At 39.2% G+C, this 17707-nt stretch overlaps 3 protein-coding genes across 5 annotated transcripts; 1 reads left to right on the top strand and 2 right to left on the bottom strand.

The window, feature by feature from the left end:
• Positions 1–484: 484 nt before the first annotated feature.
• pigbos1 (PIGB opposite strand 1) lies at positions 485–2287 on the bottom strand. The gene is made up of 2 exons (XM_026320157.1): positions 2161–2287; positions 485–1610 (listed from the first exon to the last, which is right to left on the bottom strand). Exons 1-2 carry the CDS (start codon positions 2206–2208, stop codon positions 1407–1409), a joined length of 252 nt encoding a protein of 83 aa, XP_026175942.1. The 5' UTR covers positions 2209–2287; the 3' UTR covers positions 485–1406.
• A 601-nt stretch (positions 2288–2888) lies between these two features.
• Positions 2889–8231, top strand: pigb (phosphatidylinositol glycan anchor biosynthesis, class B). The gene is made up of 12 exons (XM_026319974.2): positions 2889–3264; positions 3894–4023; positions 4908–5025; positions 5127–5231; positions 5575–5705; positions 5795–5935; positions 6021–6072; positions 6144–6355; positions 6701–6765; positions 6866–7085; positions 7692–7869; positions 7951–8231. Exons 1-12 carry the CDS (start codon positions 3153–3155, stop codon positions 8062–8064), a joined length of 1578 nt encoding a protein of 525 aa, XP_026175759.1. The 5' UTR covers positions 2889–3152; the 3' UTR covers positions 8065–8231.
• ccpg1 (cell cycle progression 1) lies at positions 8010–16287 on the bottom strand. 3 transcript variants are annotated; one of them, XM_026319971.2, is made up of 11 exons: positions 16186–16287; positions 15007–15062; positions 14171–14288; positions 13768–13853; positions 13488–13674; positions 13237–13329; positions 12568–12909; positions 11657–11772; positions 11210–11329; positions 9489–10798; positions 8010–8994 (listed from the first exon to the last, which is right to left on the bottom strand). In XM_026319971.2, exons 2-11 carry the CDS (start codon positions 15058–15060, stop codon positions 8805–8807), a joined length of 2616 nt encoding a protein of 871 aa, XP_026175756.1. In that variant the 5' UTR covers positions 15061–15062; positions 16186–16287; the 3' UTR covers positions 8010–8804. The 3 variants fall into 3 exon arrangements, with proteins under 3 accessions (XP_026175756.1, XP_026175757.1, XP_026175758.1); XM_026319972.2 differs by having other exon boundaries at positions 15007–15112; positions 16186–16277; XM_026319973.2 differs by lacking the exon at positions 13237–13329.
• Between the last annotated feature and the right edge of the window lie 1420 nt (positions 16288–17707).

Raw genomic sequence — 17707 nt, 5'->3', positions numbered from 1 at the left:
TGTTTTTTCCGATTATTTCTTTTTTCTCAGTGAAATTTAATCGTGTTTCCTTGTTGAGCTGGAGTAGATGAAAAGCACCACAATAGGAGAATTGGTACTAAAAAGACTGAAAGTGTAAGATATCCTCTTGCCTTATACTGGCTTCAGATAAACTGGTCACTTATCTGGAAATCACACCAGGAAGTCCAGAATGAACAGCAGGAATAATTTGGCTACAGAAAAATAAAAACTGTTCAATGGGCTCCTTGTTGAAAGACAGATTTGAGCTTTAAAATTTTACTTATCAAACCAGTGAAATGAAATATGCTGATATACATTCTAGTATAAATTGTTGCTCTAATCAGATACCCATAACATCTGATTAGTTGATCAATCTTTTAGTATTACTTTGGAGTTTGGTCATTTTAACACTTTCACACCTAAATGTTTCATTTGAATAATTGTATAACAATATTTCACACAAAAAAGACATAAACCATCTACATGTACTGCAACCTTTTTATTTCCTACCACAGTAGTTCTCACAACCCAGCAAACCCATAGCAGCAAAAACAGAAAAATATACTCACACTATTAATGTAATATAACAATGTATAAGACCTATACACTTGTTTTATATGACAACTTACTTATACTTTTGATCACTTAGAAACATTTTGTTTATTAAAGTTAGTTGCTTTGCACCTAAACGTGTCAGATAAAGAATTCCAATATAGTAAACAGTGATAGTAATGACAGGTAAAGCACTGTTTTGGGTTTGGGTATTTCTACATTCCTGTACTGGTCTGTTTACTTCAGCAAAGGATATTAATACTTTTTCACCTGTGCTATTTGAAAAGGCTTTAAGTCGCACTGAATAAAACATAATTACTGCATGGCATCACAATTCACAGAAATTAATTTCAGGGTCTGAAGCAAAAAATAAACTATTTTCAGGATTAAGTGAACCAGAGACCTTTTCTTTTGTATAAGTGTTAATCCCTGTTGGGAAAAGGATTTGAGAATCTGGCAAAAGACCCCTCGTCTGAAATACATCCAGGTGTCCCAGTCTCTAGGGGTCAGTACAGGGTCTTGACAGTTTGATAACATATATGCATATACAGTGTTATTATATGCATATTTATTATATATTTTCAGAGCTAAACAAATTTTGCTATTTCAGCTCATGTGTCTAACGTATACTGAAACTCATGATACAGGAAATGCATAATTTTAAAACAGGCCAATTCAGAAATTGCGTTTTTTAAAAATATTTTATTCTGTACATTTAAACTCAAACCCAGTAAAGAATAAAGGTATCCATACTGGTCTTGTCTGTAGTTTGGTGTCCACCTCTGAACATCCAGCAGCCTCTAATGTAGTTCTGGCTTTTGTCTGAAGAATTTCCTGGGAGTGATGAATTATGCTCACTCTGTTTCATTTGGTTTCTTTGGATCATCCTGCTTTTTCTGTTGTGAAGTTCTTGGCACCTGCTCAAAATAGGGTCTATAGATATAAACACCACCAGCAACTCCGAGCATTGTGGCAAGAGCCATCTGTGTGAAAGGTATTCTTCGTCGAAGCATGAATTCTAGTAATAAGGAATCCCAACCTGTCAACACAAGATGATCCTGAAAGAAAATACCATGATGTTATTCATAACACTTTAAAATCAAACTCTTTTTTTCTTGTCATTTAGTTCATCATTTGTTATCATGTTTTGCTGAAGGTTACAACATTTTTAACTTGCTGCATGGATGCTGCTAGTGACTCTGGCAGTGCTGGTCCAATGTCAGTTTTGCAATCATATCCAAAGCAGTATTTTTGCTTACGTTTCAAAATATTTAAAATAAAACAATGCGAAGCACATTTCCTATTGTTACATATTACTCTCTCACAGTGTGATCCTGGTATGACTGTTAGAAAAATAGTAATTATAAAAAACTAAACACTAAAATATTATGTTTTCATTAGTTATATAAATCATTGTACAAAAGCTCTCCAACTATTTTTACTGAGAATTCAGTTGTTTAGTTTTATTTTGAAAAGTCCAGACAGAATATATGAGCACAGTCTGCTAGACGTACAGTTTCCTAAACGCTCGACTAAATAAACCCCTAACATGAGATTGTACCTTGTTTGGAAGCAATACTCTGTAGCGTTTATAACTCAATAACTCACCGTGACAGTGGCTTGTTCGAAGTGTATATAATCAGAAAACACAGACATACAAGGAGGGAAAAACACAAGTTAAAACCTTCCGGACACCAGGAGGACACTTATATACAGCGAGGTAGCACTCTTCTTCTACTGTTAATTCTGGCAGTAGCAAGCTACAGGTCGCCACCTAGCGGAGGGTGCGGCAATACAGTTCCCCCTACGTGATAGAGGACTACGTTAAAAATATTCACCAACAGGTTACAGTCAACGTGTTACAGTCAAAATTGTGATTGTGATTTGATTATTATTATTGCTGGTAAATATAAGTCGTTTTGTCTCATATTTTTGATTTTTTATATTTGATTAAAAGTCACAATACATACATTCACAGTCTTTTTAATATTTTCCATGACAATAGGTAAGTCCACTCCTACTCTTTGGTTTAGGTGTTACGTAAAATTATTTCTCCATTAAAGTGCACTATCTCAAATTCTTTGTTCTTTTCAAAATCAAAAGGAAATTTCAGATAAAGTTTTAATATGTCTGTACAGATTTATTTATAGCCCGTATATAATCTAATAAAACAGTTTTCGTATATTTCCTTCGTTTTTTACATTTCCTATATTTCCCCCATGGTCATAGAGAGCTGCATACTTTGATATATTTTATAAATATTTCTGAGAATAGTTTATAGTGTCGAACGTTTATTTTGAAGTCTTGAAATAATGTTTCACCGGAAGTATGTCCGATTGCGGAAGCGCGGTTAAATCCGGACACCACAGCTCGTCCTGTTTTTACCAGAAGTTCATATGAATTCCCTGTAGTTTATTTGGAATTATAAAAGTTAAACACAGTCGGTTAAATAAGCGGTGCAGGTTGTTCACTTTCACCGTTTCATCAACAGTGAATAGATGACGTCAGTTCACTGATTTACCTGTCACCTGTCTGACAGCCTGACAGGTGAGCTGTGCTGGCAGCGGGTGGAGCAGACAGGCCAGAGACAACATGTCCAGATGGAGACCCTACGAGCACGCCTGAAGTTTGGGCACAAAGTGGACGATGTGAAACTGAGGAAAAGAAAATCCCAGCTGTACTCGAAGGAAGATGAGTGTCCCCTTAACAGCGGTGGGTTTTTTTTTTTTTTTAAATAAACACATTTCCTTCAACACAACACTTAAGTCAAACTTTGAGTATTTCAATTTCATGCCACTTTCCCTCCAGCTCTAGTTATAGTGTGATGAGCCTAAAATGCAAACTCTCAGCCATTTATTAAATTAGATGATGAACTATAATCATAATGATTTCTGTAATTAGGCCTATCCATTTCAGAGTGCCTGAAGAACTTTTGTCTTTTCATAAATCCAGTTAATTTTCAAGAGCTCCTTGATTATTTTTCTGGACTCTCTGGCAGCAAAAACAAAGTTTGGAAACTAGTGTAAACATGATTCATATTATCTCTGTCCTGATCAATTAAATACAGATTAATCAATAGTATTAATCACCCAACAATATATAATAATTTAGTTTACTCACAGGCATTATTTTCTGCAGAATAAGTACTTTGAGCACATTGTAGTGATAATACCATAATAATAATAATAATAATTGCTTAGGTTAAGGATCTGAGTACTTCTTCACCACTGGTTAGACACACATTATGATGACGGCGACCAAAGGAGCAGCTCCTGTCAGCTGTTTCCCTGGGTGCTGTGGTGATGAAAATAAAACACTACAATGAAGTGAATTCCTTGCAGGTGTGCTGAGAGCCAGGGTGGTTCTGTTTTCTGTGGTGTTCAGACTGGTCAACTGTTTTCTGGTTCAGACCAGCTTTGTCCCTGATGAGTACTGGCAGTCTCTGGAGGTTTCCCATCATATGGTCTTCAAATATCCTTTTTGGGAAGAACAAATTATTGTTGTGTTTGAATATGATGTTGTGTTTTATTAATATTAATAACAGCAGACAATGAGGGTGCATCTGCATGGTTGGATTTATTCTCAGAGGACCCCAGTACAGAAAAGTGGTGTTGGGCCCCTGTTCCCATCAAGTCCAGTGCACACCAAAGATTATAAATGGCAGTTTCATTGTTTGTTTTTTTTTAGAAACCCACAAAAACTATTGGCTTTAGGGAAGTTATTTAATTTAGTTTAAGTGATAATGTTTTACCCTGTGATGGACTGGTGACCTGTCGAGGGTGTACCTCTGCCTTTCACCCAGAGAGGCTAGGATGGGCTCCAGCAGATCCCTGTGACGCTAAATAGGAATAAGCGGGTATAGATAATGAATAAATGAATGAATGATAATGTTATAATGCAAGTGGTTATTGTGCACTAGTGCTCCAAATTCCCCGGGTCTACTGTGATGATGTTGTCAAAAACCAACTGGTACACTGAAAAACGTTGGGGGGCCCTGCAAGCCATGTAGAAATTTCCTGCTTTGCCTCCACATCGAAAATCTGGTTTACTAATGAAGAAAAGGCAGTTTCAGCTTTGATGGATCCTACACTATGTGAGACTGTGCAGAAGCACAAAACTATTTGCTGCCTTTGGCTGGTTGTTTTTTCTTGCAATGTTTTATTTATAGGCACAGTTCTGTGATTATGCTGTTTTGTTAGTAATTTTGGTGTTTGGCTCTGGGCATTTATTTAGGCTGAGAATGCTATAATTAAGTTTATAATATGGAAGAATAAGAAACTTTCTTGAATTTCTGAAGCTGAAACCAGCAGCTTGGTGTTATTATTATTGTGCCGTTACAGCCTTAACAGTGTGACCTATGGGTATCTGACCTGGGAGTGGAAAGAAGGAATAAGAGGATTCTCCTACCCACTCTTCTTTGCATTGATATACAAGATATTGTACTTCATAAACTATGACTCAGTCCACCTGCTGGTAAATTCATATATTTCACTGCTTTTATCTGCATGTCTTTGACCAAATGAATTTCCTGCGGTTGTGATGTTTCATTGATCCTGGTCTGCCTGGCTCCACAGATATGGCTTCCACGAATAACTCAAGCGCTCCTGGCTGCGTTTGCTGATGTAAAATTCTTCTTCCTCATCCGAATGCTGGAAAGTCATGATGTTGCAAAATGGACGGTAACAGCGTTGCACGTGTAACATGTCATTTACTGCAGTTTACTTAAAAACAGGCTCATGTGTAGGCAGCTGTCTCAGTCTTCTTGTCACAGACAGCAATGATTCAAAAGCAGTCAGGGGTGTACTGTTGTCACGAGGTACATGGAAAGCTCATAAACAGTAAAAATAGTTGGAGTAGTTAAAATTGCTAAATAGCTACATTACTGAAGAAATGGTTGAAACATCCAGATTTTGCTGCTACAGTGCCATTAAAAACATACGCAGAGGAACGTCAGGGGGTGCATGAGTTAGATCTGTGGAGGCACTTCTCATTTCTTTTCATTCATCTTCTTCTGGTCTGCAGTTCTTTTGCCACCTGTGCTCGTGGTTCACATGGTACTGCTGCACCAGGACTCTGAGCAACAGCATGGAGACCACCATCACCTCGCTGGCTCTTTTTTACTTTCCCCTTCCTGGGTCCAAATCACACTGCAGGTCTCAGATCATCTTTGTCTTTTTTTTTTTTTACTCTTTAAAGTAAATCCCTTGCAGGCACATTTTCATGTTGTCTTTTCTCCCCCTAGCAAAAAATATTTGGCCCTGGTTGCCTTGGCTGTTGTTGTTCGTCCGACCGCCCTGATTGTGTGGTTTCCTCTGCTGACATATCATTTCTGGCAGGCAGAAAACAAACTGAGACTCATCACTCATGACTACATTCCTATTGGGTTCGTACTTTTAATCTCACGTCCACATAAACGTTGTTTTTTACTCTTCTTTCTGTTGTGTAATCATGTTTTCTCTCATTTCCAGGACTTTGGCTGTGGTGATTTCAACAGTGATTGACTGTCTATTCTATGGAAAGGTAAAACACCTAAACCACATCCAGTAACTACTGCGCATTGAGTCACATGTTAACAATTCTCTCTTTTCCAGTGGACCATGGTGCAGTTCAATTTCCTGAAGTTTAACGTCTTCCACGGTGTGGCGGACTTCTATGGGTCCCACCCCTGGCACTGGTACTTCAGTCAGGGCTTTGCCGTCGTGATCGGTCCTCATCTTCCCTTCTTTCTTCATGGATGCACCCTGACCTTCAAAAGACACAAACTCCTGTTGGCAGCAGTCATCTGGACCATCACAGTTTACAGGTAAAATGTTTGATAATGCATAAGAATTACATGGATTTGAAAAGATGAATCAGTATTATTTTTGTTCCACATATCTTTTTGCAGTTTTCTGTCTCATCAGAGTAGTTTGACCGACTTTCCAATGAGACTTTCCTCACACAGACAGCTCAGCTTTAAGCAGCACAGGGGGCTGGTCCCATCTGACAGTGAGAGAGAGGCAGGGTGCACCCTGTGACAGGCCTGACACATGTACACAGGCAACCGTTTACACATACAGGGACCTTAAAGTCAGCAGTTACTAGTCCAGAGTGGTCATGGTGTTTTGTGCTCAGCAGACAATGTTGACATGCTTTGTCTTTCCTTTAGTTTGCTTCCTCACAAGGAGTTCAGATTCATCTATCCTGTGCTGCCTTTCTGTATGGTCTTCTGTGGTAAGTTCCTGATTCCACATGTGAACTGTGTTTTCCGCATAGCAGTCAGATATGTGTTATAATCATGCCTGGGTTTGTGTGTGTTTCATGGCTGTAACAGGAACATCGCTGGCTAATTTGAAAGTGTGGCGTCGAGCTGCAGCATTCCTGTTGATAGTGACCAACTTAGCTGGAGCTCTGTACACAGGCCTGATCCACCAGCGAGGCACTCTGGATGTCATGAGCCATGTTCAGACACTTTGTGGCATCAGCAGCATCTCCAGCCACCCACAGCCAGATGTGCTCTTCCTCATGCCCTGCCACTCAACACCCTACTACAGGTACACACAGTCTGCAGGCAATGTGCTGCACATTTTCTTTTCCTTTCGGCTGCTCCCCTCAGGGGTCGCCACAGCGAATCATCTGCCTCCATTTAACCCTATCCTCTGTATCCTCCACCCCCACACCAACTATCCTCATGGCAATGTGCTGCACGATAGATCTAATTTGTGAGTTTTATCTTTGTTGAAAATGTGTGGACCAGTCTGTCCCAGTCTTACGTTTGTCCATGAGTGTTCAGTGCACTGATGTTTACTGCTTATGGCCAAAATACAAAAGATGAATATGTTGTCCATCTCTAAGATGTTTAACTGCAGTACTTTGATATTGAAAGGGGGTTACTGCTTTGTTGCTTTTTTATAGAAGTTATTAAAGGATCACTCATATTACTGGGACTAAATACTGTACATTCTCTATCTTTTGTCTTCATCTTCTATTATTATTGTGTGAATACTTATGTGACATCAGCTATAAAAATGTCATTAGGTGCAGCCTCCCTTAAAATGCAAATCAAGTTGACATGGGTAACTTTTCATTATTTGTATTGTATGTTGTATTTGAGAAATTATCGGTTACATACAGCAGCTGATGGTACTCTGTCCTTGCAGCCATGTCCACTGCCCGCTAAAGATGAGGTTTCTCGAGTGTCCTCCAGACCTCGGAGACAGAGGTGACATTGACGAAGCAGACAGATTCTACAGTGACCCTCTAGTCTGGCTCAGGACTTCGTTTCCATACAAATCCTCCCTGCCCACCCACCTGGTTCTCTTTGATGTTTTGGAAAAAGTAAGATATTCACAAATTATATTTCTGCATGTTTGTGGAAATTTGACAATTTCCTTAGCTTCTACATTTTTTCTGTTGTAGGAGATCTCCGTGTTTCTGCAAGGGAATAACTTTGTGAGGACAGCAGAGATATTTCATACTCATTTTCCTGAGGGAAGAGTTGGCGGAAACATCTTTATTTATGGAAGGCACTGACAAACACTGGAACAATGGCAATTTTTGTTTTATCATTGACAGTGTCATATGATTTGCTACTGGAATTTTAATCTCCAATCTAGTGATTTTAAACATGGGTTATCATGTGTGTAGAATATAAAACAGGTGCATTGTGTAAAAGATTCATTAAATTTGGTGTGAACTTCTTTTTTCAGCTCGTAAAAGTAAAAACAAAACTGCCAGGTCCAGTTAAAACTTGAAGTGGAATGTTAGAAAACAGCATTTTAACTCTGAAAGCAAATTACAGCCAAATCATACAAACCTCTTTGTAGCAGCAAATTAAAACAACTACATGGCCACACACCAGAACATCCTAACATGTCATCTGTTTTCATGTTTTAGCTGGGTTTGCAATTAGCATTTTCTGCTCACTAATTTGAATATTTTCAAACATAAGTGCTGTCGTTGATGAGAAGCAGTGGTGTTTCAGCAGGAAGTCTTCTTCAGGTCAATAATTTACTGTTTCAGTTTAACATTTGTAAAATGTTAAATGAACTCATCTCTTATGTTACAAATGTGCAGATATGCCACATCTTCATTCAAGCATAATGATTACTTCACAAAACGCAAACCAGCGCAAGGACATTCAGTAGCATTCAAACTTCAACAAACTTACTTACTTACTTACTTGTGCAAACTTACAAAAATACGATTCTGCATCTAAATACAACCCAGCATAGAATGAGGAACTAGAATATATGAAACCAGTTGACGTATTTTCAGTATTTGGGATCAAACGGCATCGGACCGAGTTCTATTTTGACGTCAGCCATGTGTCTGTCGGCGTTTCTTCCTGATCTGCTCCATTTGCGTTCACTGTGTGGTCGAGATCTGGCTCTCTGCTGCTTACGCTGTTGATGCTTTGACCGCGACTCCTTTGAATCTGTGTCAGGTCTTTCAAATGGCCCACTGTGTGATTCAATCACAAAACATACATTATACATACATTAAAACGTGTTCACAGTCTGCCTTCAAAGTGCGCTTTGACAGATACAAAAGCTCTAATAATTGTCTGGACGACTCTAACTTAGGTATTAGTAAAAAGCTTGCAACAAAAGTGAGATGCCTCAGCTGTCTTGTCATAATATTTCACATTCACTGACACAAACAGTAACTCTAGACATATGAGCTTATTCATAAAATGTAATGTCATACAGATCAATGGAAAAATAGGGAAAACATCAATTTCTCTAAATGCCTATGGTAGAACATCATTGGAATTGATCAGTTGACTGTACCAATTCCACACAGTCGTCCGGTATGTTTGGTTCCAAGGAAGGCTCTTGGACATTTTTCAGAGGTTATGGGCTACACTCTTATCTAAGTTCCTTAGTAAAAATGTCCCTACACAGACTTATGGAAAGGACTTTAGGGGAAACATGAGCATCATTTAGGAGACGTACCTTGGGCCATAGCTTTTTATGTAAGCCTCTCCAAAGAAGTGTCTGTAGACATAGTCATCAAGATCCCCAAACACATTGTCATCAAGGTCTTGATACTCGTGCATGTCTGTCAGGTAATCTTCCACACCACTGACAAAGTCTGTGAACAGCATCTGGTCATGGATGAACACTCCATTGTGGAAGAAGTTGTTGATGAACATCTCAAGCTCTTTCCAGTGGTGGAAATGGTCGACCTCCCGCTGCAGGTAGCTCTGTAACAGCTGGTAAAATTCATCCGCTCTAATCGGTTCCATGGCTTTGTTAAAGAGACTCATCGACTCCTGATAGGCACAGTCAAAAACCCCAGAGCATCCTTTCACATTGGCTTTGTGGCTGTTTTGACCTCGATCTTCATGAACTTTATCCCCTGATTTTCTGGTGTTGTGGTCGCTCTGGAAGGAGTCGCCATACCTGTGCGAGTGCCTGTGATGAGAGTTGTAGGCTCTGTGCTGCCATGAGCCTTTTACTTTCTTCTCATCAAATCTCTTACTATAAAACCCTCTGGCCTTGTTGATGAAAGTCGAAGCTGAATCCTTGAAGTGACGGAAAGTTGATTTGACAGAATCTGAAAACTTCCTCAGGTTCTCTTTTACAGCCTCCTTTGCCTTCTTAATCTGTTCTTTGTGGTGGTGGACAAACTCCTTGGTGGAGTTCTTCACAGCATCAAATGTCTCCTTTACTTTTCCTGCCATACCTTCTGTTGGTTTTTTAACTTTGGACTCAGTGTCTCCTTTGGCTCGTGTTTCTTTGGTTTCCACATACAGTCTCTCCCACAGGTCGGAGCGCTGTTGCTCAAAGTTCAGTTTCTTTTCCAGCTCTGTCACACGTGACTGTAGCTCTGCTGCCTCTGAACCAGCCTCTCTTCCAGCTCCAGGGATGCGACTTCTCAGACGATTCAGCTCTCTCCTCAGTTCATCTGTGGCCTTCCTCTCCTTGTCGAGCTTCTTCTTCGCCGTCTGTGCTTCAGCCATCAAGTCTTCCCTCTGGCTCTGGAAGCTTTTGATCAGCTGCCTCTCCTCCTCCAGCTGATCTTTTAGCCTTTGGTTTTCTAACAGCAGGGAGTCGGCTCCAGCTCCCATCACCTCCAGATCGCTAATCTTAGAGCGAAGGTTCCTCAGCTCCTCCTGTAAAGTGGACAAAGACTTTTCTTCGTGTTCCAGAGAGCTTTTCAGCAGCTGGTTTTCTGCAGTCAGCTTCTGCTGCTGAGACATGATGTTGGCCCTCTCCTCAGTTTTCTGTTTCAGCAACATTTCCAGGTCAGCTCTCTGCACCTTAATGGGAAAAGAGCAAAAGAGAAGGTTATTGCTTTTTCTGCCTTATGTGGGTCATGATTACCAAGGACAATTACAATGTTCATTAACCCTATAACGCCAAATATATCATATATGATACATGAGTTTTTGAGCCCTCAAAATTACTAAAAAATTGCATTGTATCACATATGATACAAATTGAAACTCATGTACAGAAATTAATATTTGCATTTTTTTTTTTTTGTTCTGAATGAGCAATAAAGGCTCCAGTTTCAAAGAATTTGAATTTTCTGTCAATTATTTAATGGCTTGGGCTTTACAGGGTTAAGTTCACTGAGCATTTGCAAAATAAAATGTAAGAATAAACATGAAAAGAGTTTATGGCTGGTAATATTATGGTACAAAGCAGTACGTGGACTTCCGAGTTACCTCAATCTGTGCCTGTTTGATGTTGAGCTCATGGTTCTCCTCCTTTATTTTCTCAATCACCCCTGTGAGCAATGAAACAACCTTTTGTTCATCCAGGTCATCCAGGCCAAAGTCTCTCACCTGAACAGAAAAAAAACAGGTTAAAGTTCATTATGATCATGGTTATATAGGTCATGATTGGCGAACAGGTGAATAACAAAACAAAATAATTATTTTAACACTCACATTCACTGCTTAACTATGAAACACTTGTCCTGATCTGCAGTGAAATCAAAGATCACTGTTGTCTTTTTGGATGAACAAGCATTAAAGAATAAAGTAAAATAAATAAGTACTAAAGTGTGACAGTCAAAGCAAGGTACAAACTCAGTTCAGGATAACTGTCACAATCGATCTGCTGAAAATTAAATTGTTACTGCTTAAATTGTGACCTGTGTTGTCACTGACCTGTTTTGTAAGAGGCTGGTCTCTAACGTGCAGTTGAAGTAGATCCCTCATGGCATCAAGCTCAATTACTCTGATTTTCTCTGAAGTTTTCTGTCTTTCTTGAATCTGGATTGTACCTAAGGTTTATAACCATGCAAAAAGAAACTCGGGTCAGGGAGGAACACATATACTCACACAAACTACGTTTCTAATGTTGCAATGAGAGACCGAGTCCAACTCTTACGAAAATCTGTGTCAGTTAACTCTAACAGGAAGCCACTGCACTACAGACAGAAACAAGAACAACATCAAATCTTAACAACCCAGGCTGAGTCAAACAGGACAAAGATATTGTAAATCCTATGGCAATGAGAAATATGTACATCCAATTGTACTATATGGAGAGTGTAAAGTAACTGTACAATTATCACTAAAATGTAAAGTAATTGCAAATTCTTTCCATTTAGTAGAATTTTGGTTGTTTTTAGCCAAAGCGCACGAAAGATAAGGTCACTTAATTTGAAAGACAGAAATGTTTTATTTATTAAAATAGAATAAAAGTTCAAATTTAAGAACCATCTGCAACACAAATCAGTGCACCCCTCATTATAGTGAACCTGTTCCTTTTGTTTTTTAGTTGTTTAAAAATTTCAAACCTCCTTCAAAACAGTTTCAATCGGTTCATTTTATAGTATTGGCATTGACTAATTGCAAATTGTACTTTGATGGCCCATATTTTCCCATGTAGTCAATGTTATTTTAAATTAGACATAAAATCAAATATCCTTCATTTCAACATAATAGAATTCCTGTCAAATGGTAGAATTTTGAGACATTTAGGAGCCTGCATATGGCTGTAGTCGTTTTTGTTGTATACCGTATTTTCAGTATAACATCAGTAAACTGCTCTTATTCTGCAGCAAATGTCTTACCATAGAAGTGACCAAAGCCCATGCTCATGGCTATGATGAGAGCGAGCAGGATACACCTGTTGAGGACGCTGCTGCTCTGGCCTTGTGTTGGGAAATCTGGAGCAGCAGCAGGTGTAACGTCAGCCTGAACCTCCTGCTTCTTCTCTTGATTCTCTTCCTTCTCTTTCACCTCTCCATCACTCGGACCAGACTCCCGAGCCTCCTCCTCCTCCTCAGGCTCCGCCATGGCGCTTGTGGTATTCTTCCTCAACCTTCGTCTCCGTATGACAGTACTGGAGCTTCTTCCTGCCTCATCCTCACTACTGCTTGAGTTTGTCACTGCAGGCTGCTGCACTGGGAAAACTACATCAAAATAGTTAGAGTGGTTAGATGATGTAAACAAGATTTAGGGTTTTTCAACAGTGCACACAAAAATAACTCAGAAAACATGCAGCGAAATTAATCATGCAGGTGACAAATACTACTAAAACTAGCTGATTCAGCTGAGAAACACTTTCAAATTCTTGACCCAGCATTATGAATGTTTTTGAACATGCTTTAAAACAAGCCCAGCTGACTCAAATGTTCGAACAGTGGCCATGTTTGTCAGCAACTAATTAGGATTAGTTCTTTGCATTGCTGAAGAAGCTTAACACCCTATTAGATTCACTCCAGTTTCACATCTGCCACCTGGAAAAGAGCGGCCTCCAGTGAGCTGACTTCTCAGATGGTAGCCTAAGTTCACCAGACTCTGTGGAAGTTTCCAGTGACTCAACATCAACCCTGCTTTGGCAAGGCAGAAAACAGGGCAGAGAAAGAAAAGTTTTTTTGTTCACGTGTCAAGTTTCTCTGTGTTGACTGTGGGTTGAGATAAAATCAGCCTGCTAAAGTAAACATCAGTGTAGGTCAATATGTCAGTGTGTGTGGTTCTGCAGTCATACCAGTCTCTGCAGGAGTGAAAGCATACTGGCTGCTGCACGACATGCCAAGGTAGGACTCCTCGCTGGCGGCTGCCTCCTGCCCGACCTCTGGGTGCTCGTCGTCCTTCAAGTCTCCCAGAGTAACGATGTCCGAGTGATCACTGGAGGACAACATGCTCACATCTTTCCCTACAGCACTGTCCCCGGCCTGCAGACGATTGAAGATGTTTGGTACAGTTTAGAGCAGCAACAAACTGGCTGTTCACACAACAGGCCCCAGCAAGTTATTTTCTCTTCTCACCTTCGAGGCGTACAGTGTCTCAACTACAGTTGGTTCTCCCAGTGTGTCATCAAGTGAATCAGCACCCTTCTCTTCAATACGCCCAGCTGAAATATAATCAATATGAAACCAACAACACTAAATGCTGGGTATTTTTGCTACAAAACAATTGCAACAGTTGCAATTTAATTAATAAAGCATAAACAGCACAACGGACACAATAAAACAGGGTAAAATGTTAAAATCCAGTGCAAATGTAAAATACCAGATGTTTTAAAAAGTAGAAAAAATCCCAGCTAAAACCATTCTCTCCTGGTTTTGTCAATTCTCCCTAAATCCATTTGATTTTATAACATCACATTAATTACCATCATTAAGTTATAATGAACCCACCACTGTTAACTGATAATTTGATGTTTCTTACCACCAGATGCAGAGGCTTGCTTGTTCTGCAGCTCTACTTCCTCCAGTGGAGGGCGCTCTAACAGCTCGGCTCCATATTCCACTGGAGCCTCTGATCCTAAAGTCTCAATATCTGAACCCTATACACACAATAAGCAAATATCACAAACTCCCCATGATGTTCAGTTCAGATTAACATCTCGACAAATAAGGACAGAAAAGACTCGTCTGTGAGAGATGCTGTGCAGCTACAAAACAGAAAAATAAATACTACATTGAACACAGAAAAAAAAAAAAGACATTCTCTATTGTGAGCGAACAAACATAAACTGGCCAGAATGATGTAAGACCTTCAGTGTGTAGGTTTCACACATGTATATGGTTAAAAAAAAAAAATCACTGTTGGTAAGTGATCAAACCTTAGTAAAAGTTATTTACATCCAAAATGCACTGCCAGTCTAAACTGGAATCTCAGTCACTTATTAACTCATCGAATACATGCAGCTAAAAATATCTTTAAATTCCATAAAAAAGAAACATTTTGCAACTATAAAAATGTATAAGCAAAACTAGTCTAATTGCACAACTCCAGCAAAACAAATCTTATTCCTAAACCAAGCTTGGATTTTTCTAACACAAGTGTATTTTTGCAAACAAGTTGCTTCAGTTTATTCTTTTTCTGAAAAGTGATGTTGAACTATGCAGACATAAATCCTAATTAGAAATATCTAAAAACATTTTCAGTAGTAACAACCTCTTCTCTCCTTGCAGTCACCTGAAAAAACACACAAACCTTCATGGCAAGACTGATAACTTGAAAAATGTAGGGTTAAGAAAATGGAAAGATGATTTTTATACCTCAATGATGGTCCAGCCACAGGATGACTCTGCATCACTGGACGTCTCCGACATTTCTAACAGAGAAATTAAACACTGGTGATGGAGATTTATCGTGCTGAAAAACCTAAAGACCAAAATGCACAAGCATACAGTTCTGTACATTATACACAACAGATCATCAGTTTAATCATTGGTTTAAACATAATTCTTTTATTACTGGAAATCAATGTATCAAGCTATTAAATTCGATAACATAATTCCAGTTAAATTTCCAAGTGTTTGCATAGTATAAAAAAAGATGTGTGCATATTATAAAACAGGCAGCCTGATTACATTATAGGGCTGAAGCTTCAAATAATAGGATCAAGCGTTTTGATGTTTGGTATATAATGTAGTGGATTAGATGTAGTCTCAAATGGACAGAATTCTCAAAAACTGTACTTTCAGTATGACAATATACATCACTATTACAACTGAATGTAAAATTTAATATACTGATCAGTTGGGGATTTTTGATAAAAGTGCATTAGCAGTGATGAAAACAGACATACGCTTTTGATATTATGGGTATTGATATATTGAGTATATTGTCATGGCAGAATTTTTTAATCCATGATCACTGATCCCTGATGACGCTGACATTTGCATCAAGGAAACTAATGCTGTACCTGATTATTAACTCTGTCGATGAAGACCCAAGCATCAGCCAACATGATCCCTGGCAGTCTTACTGCAGAAATGTTAAGTACCCTTCACTGTCAACACTTGAGAAGATATATAGTCCATGTAACTACAGTCCCGGCCCCATTACTGGTCTCTAACTGCTCATCATTGAGACTGATACCTCGTCTTGGCCATGTAAATAATAAATGTTTACAAACACTAACAGTTACAACGACGCCCTCCAGCGGTGACAGTGACAGCCAACAGATGATGCCAGCTCCTGCGGCCTGACAGTCCGACAGACAGCACTTTACCTGCCTCAGACATACAGGTGACATCCGTGGCTGACAACTGTTTCTCCTGTTAGCGACAAATCACGACATTTTGCGTTTATTTCGCAGCTAGTCAACCAAGTTACCAGGCTGGATATTAACGTCGCCCCGCAGCACACCATTGGTGCCGTGCCGACACCGTCCCCTGTGAGCCATGTAGCATCCCTGGTTTCTAAAAATGAAGGAAAATGACTTAACTCACCGGTGTTTATGTCCAACAGGACAGCTGTTTGCAGGCAGCTCCGCGGTTATTGCAGTATGTCCAAGCCCAGGTTATCTGTTAACAACACTGTCAACTAACTCTAACGGGAAATGTAGTTTGGAATTGCCGAGCTGCAGCCGCTGCGCAATATCTTCTCGTCAACTGGTAAAACTTCATTTCCCATAAGTCAGCGCGATGGCCAAAACAGGCTCGGGGAAGGTGGCGCAAACCGTGTGGAAACAAACGTTGTGGCAGGAAAAACATAAACAAGGAAGCGTGACAAAGCAGCCTCGATGCAGAGTAAAAAGCACAGAAATACAACAAAAACAAAGTCAAAAAATTGTTTCGTTCTGTGCCGCAGCTTTTAAACAGCATGAGTTGATGCTGAAATGTCGAAGTGTTCATCAGAAAACACGTGTTTATTGTTTCAGTGTCTACTGATTTTTTGTTCTGATGAATGGAAAGCATTCACCATATATGTGGCTGGACTGGTTGGTGAGGATCAGCCACTATAAATAGCGCTTGCACAATGGCTTATTATGTAAACCTGTAGACATCAGCTATGCATTTCTTTTTCCGTGTAACGCTTGACACATGAAACACTTGAGAGAAAGAGTGGGTGCTTATTAAGTACTAACTTTGGAACATGCTGTAATCACCGTTTGGTGTTTCCTATTTTTAAGCTCATATAGTGCTTGGTTCTACCCAAACTCACCTATAATTTCAGTTTAGTTCATTTTCTGATGTTAACCTATAAAACATATATTACCAGTAGAAGATCTTGTTGCCAAGGTTATGCTATTGTTTGTAAATTATAGAAACTATAACGGAGGCAGTGGAGAACTTCGGCGGTTAAATAAATATAGAGCAAAAACTACATTGCACTGTAACCTGAAATTGAAGCAGTGGTGGAACATAAGTACACGCTAGAATATATATATATATTTTATATCTATCCATAACTTCTATGTTTTGTGTTTTAACCAGAACAACTTAACAACATGCCTTGTAAAAACAACTGCAGACATTTGTAATTGTGGTACTTTTATTTAAACAGAGAATCAGACTTTTTCATAATTAAACATTGTCTAAAATCTCCTAACTAAACATTTTTGGCAAAAACCAACTTACAACTAACTTTGCAAAGACAAACTGACAAAATATAACAAAACATTAACATATAATATCAGAAAACATAATTACAAAAAGGTACATTCAGTTTTCCATACATAACACCTGCTTTTCTCTGTGAGGAGCAGCAGCAGTGGGTCGCCCTGAGTTTGACTGTAAATGACCCACCGTGCTCCACCACACATTATTTAAGCACAACATTTCTGAAAACGGAAGAACAAAGCGTGAGTCAGTTCATGTGTAGACCAGACTCTTGTGTTTTAAACAAACATGCACAAACCAGAATGCAATTCCAACACTACACTGTTCGTGAGATGAAAGACAGCAGGACAACATCTTGGCTCTGCTATATGGACCTTACTCACAGACAATAACAACCCAAGTGTTTGGA

The sequence above is a fragment of the Mastacembelus armatus genome, chromosome 3 (genome assembly GCF_900324485.2).
Source record: "Mastacembelus armatus chromosome 3, fMasArm1.2, whole genome shotgun sequence".
NCBI lineage: Eukaryota > Metazoa > Chordata > Actinopteri > Synbranchiformes > Mastacembelidae > Mastacembelus > Mastacembelus armatus.
The sequence above is the reverse complement of the archived record's forward strand: the minus strand, read 5'-3'. Positions and strand labels throughout refer to the sequence as shown.